The 19516-nt window shown below is 42.9% G+C and overlaps 1 protein-coding gene across 9 annotated transcripts in view; it reads right to left on the bottom strand.

Annotated features, from left to right (window-relative positions):
- nrcama (neuronal cell adhesion molecule a) overlaps positions 1 to 19516 on the bottom strand; it is a 144228-nt gene that overhangs the window by 65784 nt on the left and 58928 nt on the right. For 6 of the 9 annotated variants that reach the window (XM_061914272.1, XM_061914273.1, XM_061914269.1 and 3 more), the window contains 7 exons: positions 18423 to 18616; positions 14969 to 15091; positions 9276 to 9446; positions 4175 to 4228; positions 3809 to 3920; positions 3563 to 3747; positions 3362 to 3493 (listed from right to left, as the gene is read on the bottom strand). In XM_061914272.1, coding sequence (XP_061770256.1) covers positions 3362 to 3493; positions 3563 to 3747; positions 3809 to 3920; positions 4175 to 4228; positions 9276 to 9446; positions 14969 to 15091; positions 18423 to 18558 — 913 coding nt within the window. In that variant the 5' untranslated portion in view covers positions 18559 to 18616. Of the gene's footprint in view, positions 1 to 3361; positions 3494 to 3562; positions 3748 to 3808; positions 3921 to 4174; positions 4229 to 9275; positions 9447 to 14968; positions 15092 to 18422; positions 18617 to 19516 lie in introns of those variants that run through there. The other 3 variants (XM_061914270.1, XM_061914276.1, XM_061914271.1) reach the window with 1 other exon arrangement.

Raw genomic sequence — 19516 nt, 5'->3', positions numbered from 1 at the left:
TCCTTTGAGACATTTGTGATTTAGGGCTATATAAATAAACATTGATTGATTGATTGACCGACTTCATTTTCCCCCGTAGGAGAAGAAGCACACAGTGCATGCTGGGATATATGACTGCGCCAGGCGTGCCGTTTTCATTTCCATTTGTGTGTTGAAGTAAAGACCCCAAAATGGCTCCTATTGAGCGACATGATTTCAGGACAGCAGGAATTGTCACTGAACTGCTGGACAACAGCAGCAACACTGACTCCATTAACGACGTCTCGAAATAGTGCAAAGCAATAACAATATATCAATAACTCCACGTTGCTCAAACGTTAATGTCACACAACTAAACAAACAAAATAAACATGTAGCGCTCACTTCCATTTTTTTTTCTACCGCTTATTCCCTTTTGGCGCCTATCTCAGGTACAATCGGGCGGAAGGCGAGGTACACCCTGGACAAGTCGCCACCTCATCGCAGGGCCAACACAGATAGACAGACAACATTCACACACTAGGGACCATTTAGTGTTGCCAATCAGCCTATCCCCAGGTGCATGTCTTTGGATGTGGGAGGGGCCTATCCCCAGGTGCATGTTTTTGGATGTGGGAGGGGCCTATCCCCAGGTGCATGTCTTTGGAGGTGGGAGGGGCCTATCCCCAGGTGCATGTCTTTGGAGGTGGGAGGAAGCCGGAGTACCCGGAGGGAACCCACGCATTCACGGGGAGAACATGCAAACTCCACACAAAAAGATCCCGAGCCTGGGATCGAACCCAGGACTGCAGGACCATCGTATTGGGAGGCAGACGCACTAACCCCTCTTCCACCGTGACGCCCAATGTAAAGCTCACTTTACTAAGTTATTCCTCATCCACGAATCCCTCGAATTCTTCTTCTTCAGTGTCCGAATGTTGTGTTGTGTGACATTATCGTTTGAGCAACGTTGAGGTATTGATATATTATTGCTTTGCACTATTTCCAGTGTTACTATATTGTGATTGCACTGACGTTTGATTTACCGTAACAGTATCAGACTGTTTTGTACGTGTTTATTGAATCGGAGGAAATAATAAAACAGCTGTTTATTCATTTTGGGAGTGAACGGAGTTGTCAGGACACTGGTTTGTAATTTATTAATAAAGTTTGACTGACCTATCTGACTGTTTTGTTGACATTCCCTTTAGTGCAGCTCCATCTAAAGGATGCATAACGTAACCCCAGCCTCTACTGTAGCATCTATTCTATGCGCCTTATAATGCGGTGCGCCTTATATATGAACAAAATATTAAAATAGGCCATTCATTGAAGGTGCGCCGTATAGTGCGGAAAATACAGTACTCAAGTAGATGTAACGGAGTAAATGTAGCCCGTTATTACCCACCTCTGGTGACGTCATGTACAGTTTGTAACACAAATAATGTACAAACCCTGTTTCCATATGAGTTGGGAAATTGTGTTAGATGTAAATATAAACAGAATACAATGATTTGCAAATCCTTTTCAAGCCATATTCAGTTGAATATGCTACAAAGACAACATATTTGATGTTCAAACTCATAAACATTTTTTTTGTTGCAAATAATCATTAACTTTAGAATTTGATGCCAGCAACACGTGACAAAGAAGTTGGGAATCATGGCAATAAATACTGATAAAGTTGAGGAATGCTCATCAAACACTTATTTGGAACATCCCACAGGTGTGCAGGCTAATTGGGAACAGGTGGGTGCCATGATTGGGTATAAAAGCAGCTTCCATGAAACGCTAAGTAATTCACAAACAAGGATGGGGCGAGGGTCACCACTTTGTAAGCAAATTGTCAAACAGTTTTAGAACAACATTTCTCAACGAGCTATTGCAAGGAATTTTAGGGATTTTACCATCTACGGTCCGTAAAATCATCAAAAGGTTTAGAGAATCTGGAGAAATCACTGCACGTAAACGATGATATTACAGACCTTTGATCCCTCAGGCGGTACTGCATCAAAAAGAGACATCACTGTGTAAAGGATATCACCACATGGGCTCAGGAACACATCATAAAACCACTGTCAGTAACTACAGTTGGTTGCTACATCTGTAAGTGCAAGTTAAAACTCTACTATGCAAAGCCAAACCCATTTATCAACAACACCAGGGAACGTTGCTGACTTCGCTGGGCCCGAGCTCATCTAAGATGGACTGATGCAAAGTGGAAAGGTGTTCTGTGGTCTGACGAGTCCACATTTCAAATTATATTTGGAAAATGTGGACGTGGTGTCCTCCGGAACAAAGAGGAAAATAACCATCCGGATTGTTATAGGCGCGAAGGTCAAAAGCCAGCATGTGTGATGGTATGGGGGTGTATTAGTGGCCAAGGCATGGGTAACGTACACATCTGTGAAGGCACCAATAATGCTAAATAAATGGGTTGTACTTGTATAGCGCTTTTCTACCTTCAAGGTACTCAAAGCGCTTTGACACTACTTCCACATTTACCCATTCACACACACATTCACACACTGATGGAGGGAGCTGCCATGCAAGGCGCTAACCAGCACCCATTAGGAGCAAGGGTGAAGTGTCTTGCTCAGGACACAGCGGACGCGACGAGGTTGGTACTAGGTAGGGATTGAACCAGGGACCCTCTGGTTGCGCACGGCCACTCTCCCACTGCGCCACGCCATAAATGGTGCATACAGGTTTTGGAGCAACATTTGTTGTCCTCCAAGCAACGTTATCATGGACGCCCCTGCTTATTTCAGCAAGACAATGCCAAGCTATGTGTTACAACAGCATGGTTTCGTAGTAAAAGAGTGCGGGTACTTTCCTGGCCCGCCTGCAGTCCAGACCTGTCTCCCATCAAAAATGTGTGGCGCATTATGAAGCGTAAAATACGACAGCAGAGACCCCGGACTGTTGAAGGACTGAAGTTTTACATAAAACAACAATAGGAAAGAATTCCACTTTCAAAGCTTCAACAATTAGTTTCCTCAGTTCCCAAACGTTTATTGAGTGTTGTTAAAATAAAAAGTGATGTAACACAGTAGTGAACATGCCCTTTCCCAACTACTATGGCACATGTTGCAGCCATGAAATTCTAAGGTAATTATTATTTGCAAAAAAAAATAAAGTTTATGAGTTTGAACATCAAATATGTTGTCTTTGTAGCATATTCAACTGAATATGGGTTGAAAAAGGATTTGCAAATCATTGTATTCCGTTTATATTTACATCTAACACAATTTCCCAAGTCATATGGAAACGGGGTTTGTAACACAAGTAATGATTTGTAGAGCATGAAACATTGAAACAATCTTGAATGCAATTCCAGTGGGAAAAAAACAACGCTCTTATTAGAGCATTTACGGTATATTTATCGTCTTAGTGTACTCACTCTCTAAGAGGATCCCATTGACAAACCATCTTATTTCTGGTTTGGGGTCTCCACTGACTCGACAAGTCAAGATGCCGGTTTCATTAGGAGCGAGGATCAGGTTCCTGGGAGCGCTGATCCAGAAAGGAGCAGCTAGAGAAGAAAGAGTAAGCTGAGACCGGACAGAAAGAAAAGCAAAGGAGAAAAAAAGGCTTTTCGTACCTTTGACGGTGACCTTAATGACGTGGTCTACCGTGCCCAGGCGGTTCGTGGCCGTGCAGGTGTAGTCGCCGGCGTCGGCTTCACCGACATCGGAAATCTTGAGAGTTTTCTTGTAGTTGAGGAAGGAGACTCTGCTGGTGGGCAGCTCTCCTCCGTCTTTCTGCCAGGACATGTCTGGAGTGGGCCTGACATGGGAACACCGGTTGGTGTATTCTGCTGGTATTAGAGACGACAAGACATACTCACAAGCCCTCCGCGATGCATTCCAGCTCGAGGGTCTCGCCCCGTAGAACCATCTTGGTGCTGGTGGCGCCCAAAGGTGTCAAGAAGCCTGGGCGCTGCTCTCTTGCCGGGTTGGCTAGTTGAGAGACACGAGACCAGGTCAGATCCCTACTAAGTTGTTGTTGTGATGTGGGACAAGGACAGATGGAGGAGGAAAATACACAACACAAGGTGTGGACTGCAAAGTTATTTTATTTAGTCAAAGGCTCCCAAATCTGTTCACAGTTCTATGTTTGGTGTCACATGTTTGGGATGGTGTTAAATGGACACGTTCAGGACTATTAGGAGGGAAATCAGGGCTGGTTTTACACTGAAAAAGGCCACACTCACCACTAAAGGTAGTGATATTGTACAAAGCAGCCACAGTCTCATTCATTGTATCTACTGGAACAACAAGACAATCAGAAGCATGCAAAACAGGCCAAAAAAAATGCAACAAAAATAAATAAAAATACATGAATAAACAAATAAAATACAAAGAATAACAGTGATACCTCAACTTACAAGCTTGTAACCCAAAACAATGATTTAACTCTCACTGAAGTTTGTCACTAAATTGTTTTTATATGTATTTATTTTTATTGTCTGTTTTTATTCGGTTGAATTTTAAACAGTCGAAATTGAAGATAAACTATGTTTCAAAATTTTATTTACATTTTTTTCGTTCTTTCTCCTCTTTTAAACGGTTCAAGTAAGTGTTTTTTTCATCATTTATTCTCTACAAAAAACCTTCCGTAAAAGGAAAAAAAATGTACAGAAATACCTATTCATTTATATATATCCATCCATCCATCATCTTCCGCTTATCCGAGGTCGGGTCGCGGGGGCAACAGCCTAAGCAGGGAAACCCAGACTTCCCTCTCCCCAGCCACTTCGTCTAGCTCTGCCCGGGGGATCCCGAGGCGTTCCCAGGCCAGCCGGGAGACATAGTCTTCCCAACGTGTCCTGGGTCTTCCCCGTGGCCTCCTACCGGTCGGACGTGCCCTAAACACCTCCCTAGGGAGGCGTTCAGGTGGCATCCTGACCAGATGCCCGAACCACCTCATCTGGCTCCTCTCCATGTGGAGGAGCAGCGGCTTTACTTTGAGTTCCTCCCGGATGGCAGAGCTTCTCACCCTATCTCTAAGGGAGAGGAAACTCATTTGGGCCGCTTGTACCCGTGATCTTATCCTTTCGGTCATGACCCGAAGCTCATGACCATAGGTGAGGATGGGAACGTAGATCGACCGGTAAATTGAGAGCTTTGCCTTCCGGCTCAGCTCCTTCTTCCCCACAACGGATCGGTACAACGTCCGCATTACTGAAGACGCCGCACCGATCCGCCTGTCGATCTCACGATCCACTCTTCCCTCACTCGTGAACAAGACTCCTAGGTACTTGAACTCCTCCACTTGGGGCAGGGTCTCCTCCCCAACCCGGAGATGGCATTCCACCCTTTTCCGGGCGAGAACCATGGACTCGGACTTGGAGGTGCTGATTCTCATTCCGGTCGCTTCACACTCGGCTGCGAACCGATCCAGTGAGAGCTGAAGATCCCGGTCAGATGAAGCCATCAGGACCACATCATCTGCAAAAAGCAGAGACCTAATCCTGCGGTTACCAAACCGGAATCCCTCAACGCCTTGACTGCGCCTAGAAATTCTGTCCAATCCCACCAACACATCTTCCTATGAGGAAGCAGTGCCTGGGGAATCTGTGGTGGACTCTCCTATTTCTGGGGCTGAGGTCGCTGAGGTAGTTAAAAAGCTCCTCGGTGGCAAGACTCCAGGGGTGGACGAGATCCGCCCGGAGTTCCTTAAGGCTCTGGATGCTGTGGGGCTGTCTTGGTTGACAAGACTTTGCAGCATGGCGTGGACATCGGGGGCGGTACCTCTGGATTGGCAGACCGGGGTGGTGGTTCCTCTCTTTAAGAAGGGGGACCGGAGGGTGTGTTCCAACTATCGTGGGATCACACTCCTCAGCCTTCCCGGTAAGGTTTATTCAGGTGTACTGGAGAGGAGACTACACCGGATAGTCCAACCTCGGATTCAGGAGGAACAGTGTGGTTTTCGTCCTGGTCGTGGAACTGTGGACCAGCTCTATACTCTCGGCAGGGTTCTTGAGGGTGCACGGGAGTTTGCCCAACCAGTCTACATGTGCTTTGTGGACTTGGAGAAGGCATTGGACCGTGTCCCTCGGGAAGTCCTGTGGGGAGTGCTCAGAGAGTATGGAGTATCGGACTGTTTTATTGTGGCGGTCCACTCCCTGTATGATCAGTGCCAGAGCTTGGTCCGCATTGCCGGCAGTAAGTCGAACACATTTCCAGTGAGGGTTGGACTCCGCCAAGGCTGTCCTTTGTCACCCATTCTGTTCATTTATATATATAGATTTATTTATTAAAGGTAAATTGAGCAAATTGGCTAATTCTGGCAATTTATTTAAGTGTGTATCAAACTGGTAGCCCTTCGCATTAATCAGTACCCAAAAAGTAGCTCTTGGTTTCAAAAAGGTTGGTGACCCCTGATGTAGATCGTAGTATACAGATTAAATTCTAGACTCTACCTGCTCATTCCAGTGACCACTACTTCTTATTGACATAATACTAGAAGTAAACCTTCATTAAGGGGGAAAAACTGTTATCTAAAGTGTAAAAGTATAGCCTGTAGAAGTCCGGGGATCTGGAATGAGATTGATAGCCTTATAAAAAACATTTTTAAAAACGTTTTAAGCTAAATGTATTGCTGCGTTATGCTTAGTATATTTAGCACATGGCTGAGGATTTCACATTAGTCGCATCATTTTGTTCGTGACCCCTGTAAGTACGAAACCCAAAACATGTCAAGTTGGCACGTTGTGTAAATCATGAATAAAAACACAATACAATGATTTGCAAATCCTTTTCAACTTATATTCAATTGAATAGACTGCAAAGACAAGATATTTAATGTTCGAACTGAGACGATTATTATTTTTTTTTTTTTCCAAATCATTAACTTAGAAGGGGCGGCTTAGCTCGGTTGGTAGAGTGGCCGTGTCAGCAACTTGAGGGTTGCAGGTTCGATTCCCGCTTGTGCCATCCTAGTTACTGCCGTTGTGTCCTTGGGCAAGACACTTTACCCACCTGCTCCCAGTGCCACCCACACTGGTTTAAATGTAACTTAGATCTTGGGTTTCACTATGTAAAGCGCTTTGAGTCACTTGAGAAAAGCGCTATATAAATATAACTCACTTCACTAAGTTAATGGCAGCAAGACAATTGCCAAAAAGTTGGCACAGGGGCATTTTTATTACTGTGTTACCTGGCCTTTCCCTTTAACAACACTCAGTAAATGTTTGGGAACTGAGGAGACCTTTTTTTTAAGCTTTTCAGTTAGATCAGCTCTGGCCCAGCAAAGCCGGCGGCTATTCTGGGTGTTGTTGATACATGGCTTTTGCTTTACATAGTCAAGTTTAACTTTCACTTAGAGATGTGGTGATATCCTTTACACACTGATGTTGTTGTTTTTTTTTATGCAGTACCGCTTTTCATGGAAACTGCTTTTTTACCCAATCATGGCACCCACCTGTTCCCAATTAGCCTGTTAACCTGTGGGATGTTCCAAATAAGTGTTTAATGAGCATTCCTCAACTATCTCAGTCTTCTTTGCCACTTGTGCCAGCTTTCTTGAAACATGTTGCAGGCATCAAATTCCAAATGAGCTAATATTTGCAGAAAATTAACAAAGTTTACCAATTCGAACGTTAAGTTTCTTGTCTATGCAGTCTATTCAATTAAATATAGGTTGAAAAGGATTTGCAAATCATTGTACCGTATGTCCTTGAATTGCCGCCGGGTATATAGTATGCGCCTGCCTAGAATTACTGCCGGGTCAAACTCGGTTCGCAAAATAATATTTTTATTAGCGCATGTCTAGAATTTCCGCCGGGTCAAACTCGTCACGTCACGAGTGACACTTCACCTGTCATCATTTTCAAAATGGAGGAAATGGAGGAGGCTGATTTCAATCATTTGAAATCGCATAAAGGGAAGAAGATTAAGAGCTATTCAGTAGGATTTAAGGTCCAAGCTATTGAAAATGCTAAAAACAACAGTAAGCAGCTATGTTTTATTAATATACCTTAGCTGCGTGTGTCAAATATGAGTCATTAAATGACTCCCGCCTCCTGGTGGTAGAGGGCGCTAGTGATCCTTCTTGCGACTACTCGGCTGCAGAAGAAGTGACAACAAGCAGCAAGAATGAGCAGCGATCCTTTATTTTTTCCTCTCGCTTGCACTTTTAACATGGAGGATTACATATCTAAAATAAAACCGTTTTTTAAACTGGACTTTCAATCGAAGCAGGAGGTAATAAAGGAAGATCTCCATCGAGACAGAGAGACTTTTAAAACTGAAGAAAGATAAGGAAGACTTCTATAAACAAGTTATCTATGCTTTTAATCAGAAGGAGCTGCGCATGGACTTCATTTATAAGTAAAGGTAAGACCTTAATAACGTTTTTTTATGTAATGTGCTTTTCATGATGGTATCCTTACATCACACTCAAATGTATAAGCGCAGGCCTAAATTTACCGCATGCCTTTGGTAAGTGTCGGAGTGAGAAGAGGTTTTAAATTAATTAGCGTCTCGGCGGCAATTCAAGGAAATACGGTATTCTGTTTTTATTTCAAATTTACACAACGTGCCAACTTCACTGGTTTAGGGTTTTGTATATTTATAATGCGGGTCCCAGTCCATAACCTGTCTGATTCTAGGGATTACCATTTTGCAGAACAAACTCTGAAATTAACAAAAGAAACAATAGTGAAATAAAGTGAAGTGAATTATATTTATGTAGCGCTTTTCTCTAGTGACTCAAAGCGCTTTACATAGTAAAACCCAATATCTAAGTTACATTTAAACCAGTGTGGGTGGCACTGGGAGCAGGTGGGTAAAGTGTCTTGCCCAAGGACACAACGACAGTGACTAGGATGGCGGAAGCGGGAATCGAACCTGCAACCCTCAAGTTGCAGGCATGGCCACTCTACCAACCGAGCTATACATATATAGGGCTTAAAAATTGTCTGTAAATAAATAAATAAATGTGAATTATATTTATATAGCGCTTTTCTCTAGTGACTCAAAGCGCTTTACATAGTGAAACCCAATATCTAAGTTACATTTAAACCAGTGTGGGTGGCACTGGGAGCAGGTGGGTAAAGTGTCTTGCCCAAGGACACAACGGCAGTGACTAGGATGTCAGAAGCGGGAATCGAACCTGTAACCCTCAAGTTGCTGGCACGGCCACTCTACCAACCGAGCTATGCCGGTTAAATAAATACTTCAACTAGCAGAGAAAATGCTTGTAAATTAAGGTCTGCTGAGAGATAGCTGGTATCTCATATTACTTATAAATTGAGGTAGAGCTGTATCTAAAAAAAAAAAAAAGAAGTAAAAATACAGAAAATGACTTACTCTCCTGCACCGTGACAGAGATGGGCTGCTTCTGCTGAATGGTTTGTGTATGTGGGAAGCGGGCGTAGCAGATGTAGTCGTTCCTGGTGTCCTCAGCCAGGACATTGGAGAAGTACAAGTCTCCATTCAGGGCCTGGGACACCCGTTTGTCCAGCGGCAGCTTCTGGAAATCTGATTTGGACGGAGAGCATTGTATTTTTATTTAAAAGTTGTTATTTCAAACATGCAAACCATTACAAAATGTTTAGGGATGCACCGATTAATCGGTAACCGAATACATTCGGCCGAATATGGCAAAAAAAGCCACATTCGGCCTTCGGTGGAATGAGTTAAATCAAGGCCGATTAGTGGCGTGTGACGCAATTTTTTGATGCGGTGACGCAATCAACCAACGTGCAGTGACGCGGTGAGGTTGGGATATGTTGTGTACCTGTATAAGTGTAGGAGGTTACAAGCACACACTTATTGAGATTTAGTGGGGCCTCTGTTTACATTATTAGCCTGTTGTGTAGGCTACCTGTATAAGTGTATGAGGTTACAAGCACACACTTAATTGATATTTACTTGAGCCTTCTGTTTACATTATTAGCATATCTACTGTGGCTAAGCAGACTTTTGCCAAAAGGACAATAATTCATTTGTTGTGGGTTTATCCACTTTAATGCACTTGTTTTGTTTGAAGGCCTAATATAAATGAAAAACTTTGTGCTTTTTTTTGAAAAGCAAAGGCTACTGGAATATTAAAAAAATGTCGATATTCAATAAAAAAATACTTTATTTGAAAAACATGTCTAAATATTTATTCTAGGCTATTTATGCAATATGAAAAAAATTGTGAAAAACTGCATTCATTATTCGGTATTCGGCCTTCGGCCAAGCGTTTGAATTTTATTCGGCTTCGGCTTCGGCCACAAATTTTCATTTCAGTACATCCCTAAAAATGATACATCACATATTTCACATAGTTCCAGTTTCTCATTAAAACATGTCTGAAAAGGAGCAGGAAAAAAAGAAAAGCTTATTTAATCCTACCCCTTTTCCACAGGAATTACAAAGACTTTGTTCACTTCCTGATCTCAATTCGTAACACAATTTGAATAAATATTAATAAACACAACAGTTCTCATGAATAAATAGTTAAGTAAATCGAGATTTAAATAAATCAACAAATAAGATTATTTTATTCTCAATGAAGGTTAAAAATGTTTATCAGGATTCTTCTTCTTTGTACTTTGTAAACACTTTGAGTTTGAACTATTTATTAAAGGCCTACTGAAAGCCACTACTAGCGACCACGTAGTCTGATAGTTTATATATCAATGATGAAATATTAACATTGCAACACATGCCAATACGGCCGCTTTAGTTTACTAATCTGCAATTTTAAATTTCCCGCGGAGTTTCCTGTTGAAAACGTCGCGGAATGTGACGTTATTGGTTGGAGAGGACATATAAGCCCAGCACCACTTACGGCTAAAAGTCGTCTCTTTTAATCGCATAATTACACAGTATTTTGGACGTCTGTGTTACTGAATCTTTTGCAATTTTTTCAATTAATAATGGAGTCGTCAAAGAAGAATGACGTTGGTGGTAAGCGGTGTATTGCAGCTGCCTTTAGCAACCGAAAGGCAGCCGGTGTTTCTTTGTTTGATGTGAAGCTTTAACACGGAGCGGTCAAGCAAACATGTTTCTCTACGTCAACCAGCAAGTTTTTGGATGGGAAAATTGTCATATTAAGTCGGCTCTTACCGGAGACTTGAGTGGATTACGTAACCTCATCCTGCAGCTCAAAAAGGTAGCTGTGATCTTGGCTCCTCGGCTTCTCTCAAAGACACTGGCGTTCACCGCAGCTATCCGACTTTCAGGTATGACTTTGTAATCTCACTAAAATACTATTAACACAATAAGCAGATAAGGGATTTTCGAGAATTATCCTAGTAAATGTGTCTAATTACATCTGAAACTCTCCCACTGCGGCCGCCTGGAGCCGTCGCCTTTTCTTCTTTTTTTTCATTAGTGATTCACTCTCACTTTCCTCATCCACAAATCTTTCATCCTCGCTCAAATTAATGGGGAAATTGTCGCTTTCTCGGTCCGAAACGCTCTAACTGCTGGTGGCCATGATTGTAAACAATGTTCAGATGTGAGGAGCTCCACAACCCGTGACGTCACGCGCACATCGTCTGCTACTTCCGCTACAGGCAAGGTTTTTTTATTAGCGACCAAAAGTTGCCAACTTTATCGTCGATGTTCTCTACTAAATCCTTTCAGCAAAAATATGGCAAAATCGCGAAATGATCAAGTATGACACATAAAATGGACCTGCTAGCCCCGTTTAGATAAAACAATCTCAATGGTTTCTTTCATTAACGTCCTCCCAGCACGGTAACAACACACAACAACAGCAGTAACGTTTTCGTCTACCGTAAAGCAGTTTGTCTGCCGTAAACAGCAACGTTGTGACACTCTTAAACAGGAAAATACTGCCATCTACTGTACATGCATATGTGACAATAACATCTACGGCTATTAGAGAGTGCAGTGCACAACTGCGCACACAACAAGGAGACAAAGCAGAAGAACAAGGAAGATACAGCCATGGCGACGCCGACGACGAGTAAGATGAAGAAATACGCTTGTAAGTTCCAAGTCGCAGCTGCGATTGGAGCTGGATAGTCTCCGGGAAGAAGTAGTGGACTACCAAGTGCTTGGCAGTGAAGATCTTCCTCAGGCAGCAACGATTGACCAGTTTTGGGCCATGCTAGGGAGAGATGGAAGATTCCAGACTCTAGTGCATTTGATGAAAGCACTTTTGTGTGTGCCACACAGCCATTCATCATCAGAGAGGGTGTTCAGCATGGTTAGAAAAATTGTGACAGCGAATTGAACAAGGATGGACAATTTAACCCTTAACTCAACAATGAGTAGATGAGTGTTATGTGTGTGTATATGTGTGAAGTGAAGTGAATTATATTTATATAGCGCTTTTTCTCTAGTGACTCAAAGCGCTTTACATAGTGAAACCCAATATCTAAGTTACATTCAAACCAGTGTGGGTGGCACTGGGAGCAGGTGGGTAAAGTGTCTTGCCCAAGGACACAACAGCAGTGAATAGGATGGCGGAAGCGGGAATCGAACCTGCAACCCTCAAGTTGCTGGCACGGCCACTCTACCAACCGAGCTAAACCGCCCCAATGTGTAAATAAATGAACACTGAAATTCAAGTATTTCTCATATATATATATATATATATATATATATATTAGGGATGCACCGAAATGAACATTTGTGGCCGAAGCCGAAGCCGAATAAAATTTAAACGCTTGGCCGAAGGCCGAATACCGAATACCGAATAATGAATGCAGTTTTTCACAATTTTTTTTATAGTACATAAATAGCCTACAATAAATATTTAGACATGTTTTTCAAAGAAAGTATTTTTTTATTGAATATTGACATTTTTTTAATATTCCAGTAGCCTTTGCTTTTCAAAAAAAGTACAGTTTTTCATTTATATTAGGCCTTCAAACTCAGAGAGTATGGGGTATCGGAATGTCTTATTGTGGCAGTCCGCTCCCTGTATGAGCAGTGTCAGAGCTTGGTCCGCATTGCTGGCAGTAAGTCGGACACGTTTCCAGTGAAGGTTGGACTCCGCCAAGGCTGTCCTTTGTCACCGATTCTGTTCATAACTTTTATGGACAGAATTTCTAGGCGCAGTCAAGGCGTTGAGGGGTTCCGGTTTGGTGGCCACGGGATTAGGTCTCTGCTTTTTGCAGATGATGTAGTCCTGATGGCTTCATCTGGCCGGGATCTTCAGCTCTCACTGGATCGGTTCGCAGCCGAGTGTGAAGCGACCGGAATGAGAATCAGCACCTCCAAGTCCGAGTCCATGGTTCTCGCCCGGAAAAGGGTGGAGTGCCATCTCCGGGTTGGGGAGGAGACCCTGCCCCAAGTGGAGGAGTTCAAGTACCTAGGAGTCTTGTTCACGAGTGGGGGAAGAGTGGATCGTGAGATCGACAGGCGGATCGGTGCGGCGTCTTCAGTAATGCGGACGTTGTATCGATCCGTTGTGGTGAAGAAGGAGCTGAGCCGGAAGGCAAAGCTCTCAATTTACCGGTCGATCTACGTTCCCATCCTCACCTATGGTCATGAGCTTTGGGTCATGACCGAAAGGATAAGATCACGGGTACAAGCGGCCGAAATGAGTTTCCTCCGCCGGGTGGCGGGGCTCTCCCTTAGAGATAGGGTGAGAAGCTCTACCATCCGGGAGGAGCTCAACGTAAAGCCGCTGCTCCTCCACATCGAGAGGAGCCAGATGAGGTGGTTCGGGCATCTGGTCAGGATGCCACCCGAACGCCTCCCTAGGGATGTGTTTAGGGCACGTCCAGCTGGTAGGAGGCCACGGGGAAGACCCAGGACACGTTGGAAAGACTATGTCTCCCGGCTGGCCTGGGAACGCCTCGGGATCCCCCGGGAAGAGCTAGACGAAGTGGCTGGGGAAAGGGAAGTCTGGGTTTCCCTGCTTAGGCTGTTGCCCCCGCGACCCGACCTCGGATAAGCGGAAGATGATGGATGGATGGATGGATAGGCCTTCAAACAAAACACGCATTCCAAAAAAAAAAAAAGTGCATTAAAGTGGATAAACCCACAACAAATGAATTATTGTCCTTTTGGCAAAAGTCTGCTTAGCCACAGTAGATATGCTAATAATGTAAACAGAAGGCTCAAGTATATCTCAATTAAGTGTGTGCTTGTAACCTCATACACTTATACAGGTAGCCTACACAACAGGCTAATAATGTAAACAGAAGGCTCAAGTAAATCTCAATTAAGTGTGTGCTTGTAACCTCACACACTTATACAGGTACACAACATATCCCAGCGTCACCGCACGTTGGTTGATTGCGTCACCGCATCAAAAAATTGCGTCACACGCCACTATTCGGCCTTGTTTTTAGCTCAATCCACCGAAGGCCGAATGTGGCTTTTTTTGCCATATTCGGCCGAATATATTCGGTTACCGATTAATCGGTGCATCCCTAATATATATATGTATATATACATATATATATACATATATATAATTCACTGGAAGTCAAGTATTTCATATATATATATATATATGAAATACTGTATTTCCTTGAATTGCCGCAGGGTATATAGTATGCGCCTGCCTTGAATTACTGCCGGGTCAAACTCGCTTACCAAAATAATTAGCGCATGAAACCAAGAACTGGCCCTCGATCATTCTACAGTTATAACGTCATTGGGCAGACACGCTGTTTATAGTGTAAGAAAGCGGACGTGAAAACAGGCTGTCCTCACTCAGGTTCACATGGAACTGGAGGGGGCGTGGCCTCCAGCTCCGCCTGAAGTTCGGGAGATTTTCGGGAGAAAATTTGTCCCGGGAGGTTTTCGGGAGAGGCGCTTAATTTCGGGAGTCTCCCGGAAAATCTCCCGGGAGGGTTGGCAAGTATGTCGGGCCTTAATTTGCTCAGGCCTGTATTAAAGAAGACTTCATGAAAGAAAAACATTGTTTACTTTATAGCTGCTGAGCTAACTTCATTTATCTTTAAAAGGACAAATATTACATTTTTTGAATTTTGACGACGTGCATAAACACGGACTGTCGGGAAAACCTGAAAAGAGAATCATTTTTTTTCAGAAGAGGATTTTAGCAAAGCTTGACTTACTGTTATCCATCCAAAATATGACAGGAGGGGGCAGCCCAGCCGGGGGTCGGCATTGTAGCACCAGGGAGATCCCCAGCTGCACGGTGATGGCCTCAATTCTTTCCTTCGACCACAAGGGGGACCCTGGGAGTCACCAACGTCAGACAGAATGCATTAAAGTAGTGTTTTTCAACCACTGTGCCGCGGCACACTAGTGTGCATTGAGATACAGTCTGGTGTGCTGTGGGAAATTATGTAATTTTACCTATTTGGGTTAAAAATATTTTTTGCAAACCAGTAATCATAGTTTGCAAATGTTGTGTTGTTGTTGAGTGTCAGTCAGAGTAACCATGTAATACTCTTCAATATCAGTAGGTGGCAGCCGGTAGCTAATTGCTTTGTAGATGTCGGAAACAGCGGGAGGCAGTGTGCAGGTAAAAAGGTGTCTCATGCTTAAAGCAGAAATAAACAAAAGGTGAGTGCCCCTAAGAAAAGGCATTGAAGTTTAGGGAAGGCAATGCAAAACAAAACTAAAACTGAACTGGCTACAAAGTAAACAAAAACAGAATGGAGGACGACAGCAAAGACTTACTGTGGAGCAAAGACGGCGTCCACAAAGTACATCCCAACATGACAATCAACAATGTCCACACTAAGAAAGATAAAAACAACTGAAATATTCTTGATTGCTAAAACAAAAGTCGATGCGGGAAATATCGCTTCAAGGAAGACATGAATCTGCGACAGGAAAATACCAAACAAAGAGAGAAAGCCAGCAAAATAGGAGCGCAAGACAAGAACTAAAAACACTATACATAGTAAAACATTAAAAAACTCCAAGTAAGTCCGGGTGTGATGTGACAGGTGGTGACAGTACACCTACTTTGAGACAAGAGCTATAGTAATGCATGCTTGGTGATGCTTTTAAGCAGGGGTGTCCAAACTTTATCCACTGAGGGCCGCAGACTGAAAAATCAAAGCAAGCAGGGGCCATTTTGATTTTTTTTTTATTTTAAAAACCAATACAATATATGTATAATCAAAATACATTCAGGCCTCCACTCAGGCTTGATCCCGGGGACCCCAACGGGTTTTGGTAAAAAAAAAATTAAAAATATTTCCTTATTCAGTATTATTTTGTTTTATTTTAATAACGTTTTATACCTGCAGATCAACATTAGGTCCATCTGTCAATATAATGATTTTAAAGATTTAAGTTGTATGCTCTTTTTGTCAAAGAAAACCCTGTTTTTTGTTGTAAAAAAACACATAATATGCAATATTATCACCCAATATTTTTTTTAAGTGGAATATTTGAGATTATATAATAACTAATAACACTATTGATTTTAATTCATTGTTATTTTGTGAGCAATGACACTTAAAAACAATTCACACTAAAATTATTGGGGATCCAAAAGGGTTCTCCTCATTAAAGTGTTAAAAAATAAATTATACATTGTTTTACTGTTTACTTTTAACACAATAATCCCGAGATCCACTTCTTATCCATCCGTCAATTATAAGTTTTATTGTTGTTTATGTTTTTTGTTTGTTCATTTTAGGCCCTTCTTTAAAAAAAAAAAAAAACAGCTCACTCTTTTATATGGCAATCACAAAATATGCAACATTTTCCCCAAAAAATATCTCAAAGTGGAAAATTTAACGTGACGTAATTGGAGCTTTGAATAGGTCAATAATTCATAATGACATTGATTTTGATTCATTATTTTTTTTTAAAAGCATGGCAGCTTTATGTTATTAGAGTAAACATTGCAACATTTTGGCTTCACGGTGGAAGAGGGGTTAGTGCGTCTGCCTCACAATACGAAGTTCCTGCAGTCCTGGGTTCATATCCAGGCTCGGGATCTTTCTGTGTGGAGTTTGCATGTTCTCCCCGTGAATGCGTGGGTTCCCTCCGGGTACTCCGGCTTCCTCCCACCTCCAAAGATATGCACCTGGGGATAGGCCCCTCCCACCTCCAAAGACATGCACCTGGGGGTAGGCCCCTCCCACCTCCAAAGACATGCACCTGGGGATAGGCCCCTCCCACCTCCAAAGACATGCACCTGGGGATAGGTTGATTGGCAATACTAAATGGTCCCTAGTGTGTGAATGTTGTCTGTCTATCTGTGTTCCGCCCGATTGTAGCTGAGATAGGCGCCAGCGCCCCCCGCAACCCCGAAAGGGCATAAGCGGTAGAAAATGGATGGATGGATTGCAACATTTTCTTGTTACATTTCACCCCTTTGCTGTTATATCACTTTTTACGTTTAAAACATTTTTCAATCGTATTTTTAAAATGTGCCGAACTTTGGACACCCCTGCTTTGAAGACTCCGGCTTATTAGTGATTCCTAGAGCCCAAAAAAAGTCTGCGGGCTATAGAGCGTTTTCCGTTCGGGCTCCAGTACTCTGGAATGCCCTCCCGGTAACAGTTCGAGATGCTACCTCAGTAGAAGCATTTAAGTCTCATCTTAAAACTAATCTGTATACTCTAGCCTTTAAATAGACCTCCTTTTTAGACCAGTTGATCTGCCGCTTCTTTTCTTTTTTCTCCTATGTCCCCCCCTCCCTTGTGGAGGGGGTCCGGTCCGATGACCATGGATGAAGTACTGGCTGTCCAGAGTCGAGACCCAGGATGGACCGCTCGTCGGGACCCAGGATGGACCACTCGCCTGTGTATCGGTTGGGGACATCTCTACGCTGCTGATCCGCCTCCGCTTGAGATGGTGTCCTGTGGACGGGACTCTCGTTGCTGTCTTGGGTCCACTTGAACTGAACTCTCGCGGCTGTGTTGGAGCCACTATGGATTGAACTTTCACAGTATCATGTTAGACCCGCTCGACATCCATTGCTTTCGGTCCCCTAGAGGGGGGGGGGGGGGGGGGTGGGGGGTTGCCCACATCTGAGGTCCTCTCCAAGGTTTCTCATAGTCAGCATTGTCACTGGCGTCCCACTGGATGTGAATTCTCCCTGCCCACTGGGTGTGAGTTTTCCTTGCCCTTTTGTGGGTTCTTCCGAGGATGTTGTAGTCGTAATGATTTGTGCAGTCCTTTGAGACATTTGTGATTTAGGGCTATATAAATAAACATTGATTGATTGATTGATTGATTGATTGATTGAAGTCATATCCAACAATTGCGACAACAACTTTTTCCTGACAACTGAGATTCGTTTTTTAATGATTTCTGCTGGTGGTGTGCCTCTGGATTTTTTTAATACAAAAAGTGTGCCTTGGCTCAAAAAAGGTTGAAAATCACTGCATTAAAGGACACTCGGAGGATGGAATTGTGCATGATGGTAATGGTGATGGTTTCTTTGTTTCGGCCATCAAAAACATCACGTTAAACAAGTCCGGGAAAAGGAGTAAGAAGAAGTCGAGCTTATTTATCCCGACTCCATTTCCATGTCTCGGCAATTAGATGGTTTTGATTAATAATGAGCGTATAACAAGAATATAAATACATTCTTACTGGACTGTCTGATGACGATGTTGTTGGACACAGCCGTGCCGTGATCGTTGTGGGCTGTGCACTGGTAGGTCCCCTCGTAGGCCTCGGCCTTTTCACCGCTGATGTCTATGACCAGAGTCCCTGAGCCGGGCTTCATCAGAACTTTGGAGTCTTTCTCCACATCGAAATGGGTTCCGTTTCTTGTCCACGAAAAGCTACCAAAAAAAAAAAACAGGAAGAAAAGAGTTAGAGCAGAGCTGGGCAAATATATGGACTGGGGGGACACATTGAGAGACAAAAAAAATGTGTCTGGGGTAGGGTTGCAAAATTCAAAGTTGGAAACTTTCCATGGGAATTAACAGGAATACCGTATTTCCTTGAATTATAATAGTATGCGTCTGGCTAGAATTACTGACGGGTCAAACTCGTTTCGCAAAATAATATTTTCATTAGCGCATGTCGAGAATTTCCGCCGACAAACTCGTTCCGCCAAATAATTAGCACATGCCTGGAATTTCCACCGGGTCAAACTCGTCACGTCACGAGTGACATTTCACCTGTCATCATTTTCAAAATGGAGGAGGCTGATTTCAATCATTTGAAATCACATAAAAGGAAGAAGATTAAGAGCTATTCAGTAGAACAGGGGTCGGGAACCTTTTTGGCTGAGAGAGCCATGAAAGCTAAATATTTCACGATGTAATTCCGTAAGAGCGATATAACATTTTTCAACACTGAATACAACTAAATTTGTGCATTTTTAAGTATGACCAACATTTGTAGAGTATAATTAGTCTCTTATTCTTTTTAACAACGTTGTTATTATAAAAGTTAACCAATAATACATATAATACTTCTTACCATTAATGCGACATCTTGAACAGGTGAGGTAGAAAACGGATGGTTGGATTAAAATGCATGAGAATGTTTTATAATTTGAACGTTATTTTTGAAACTGTGATTGCCAGCGGAATTATTCATTACTTATCGTGTTAAGCAATGTCAGCTGAGATTTATCTGAGAGCCAGATGCAGTCATCTGGCTCTAGAGCCATAGGTTCCCTACCCCTGGTTTAAGCATTAGACACATTTTTACCTGCACTTTGCCTCCCGCTG

This window comes from Nerophis ophidion, linkage group LG10, assembly GCF_033978795.1.
Source record: "Nerophis ophidion isolate RoL-2023_Sa linkage group LG10, RoL_Noph_v1.0, whole genome shotgun sequence".
NCBI classification, from domain to species: domain Eukaryota; kingdom Metazoa; phylum Chordata; class Actinopteri; order Syngnathiformes; family Syngnathidae; genus Nerophis; species Nerophis ophidion.
The sequence above is the reverse complement of the archived record's forward strand: the minus strand, read 5'-3'. Positions and strand labels throughout refer to the sequence as shown.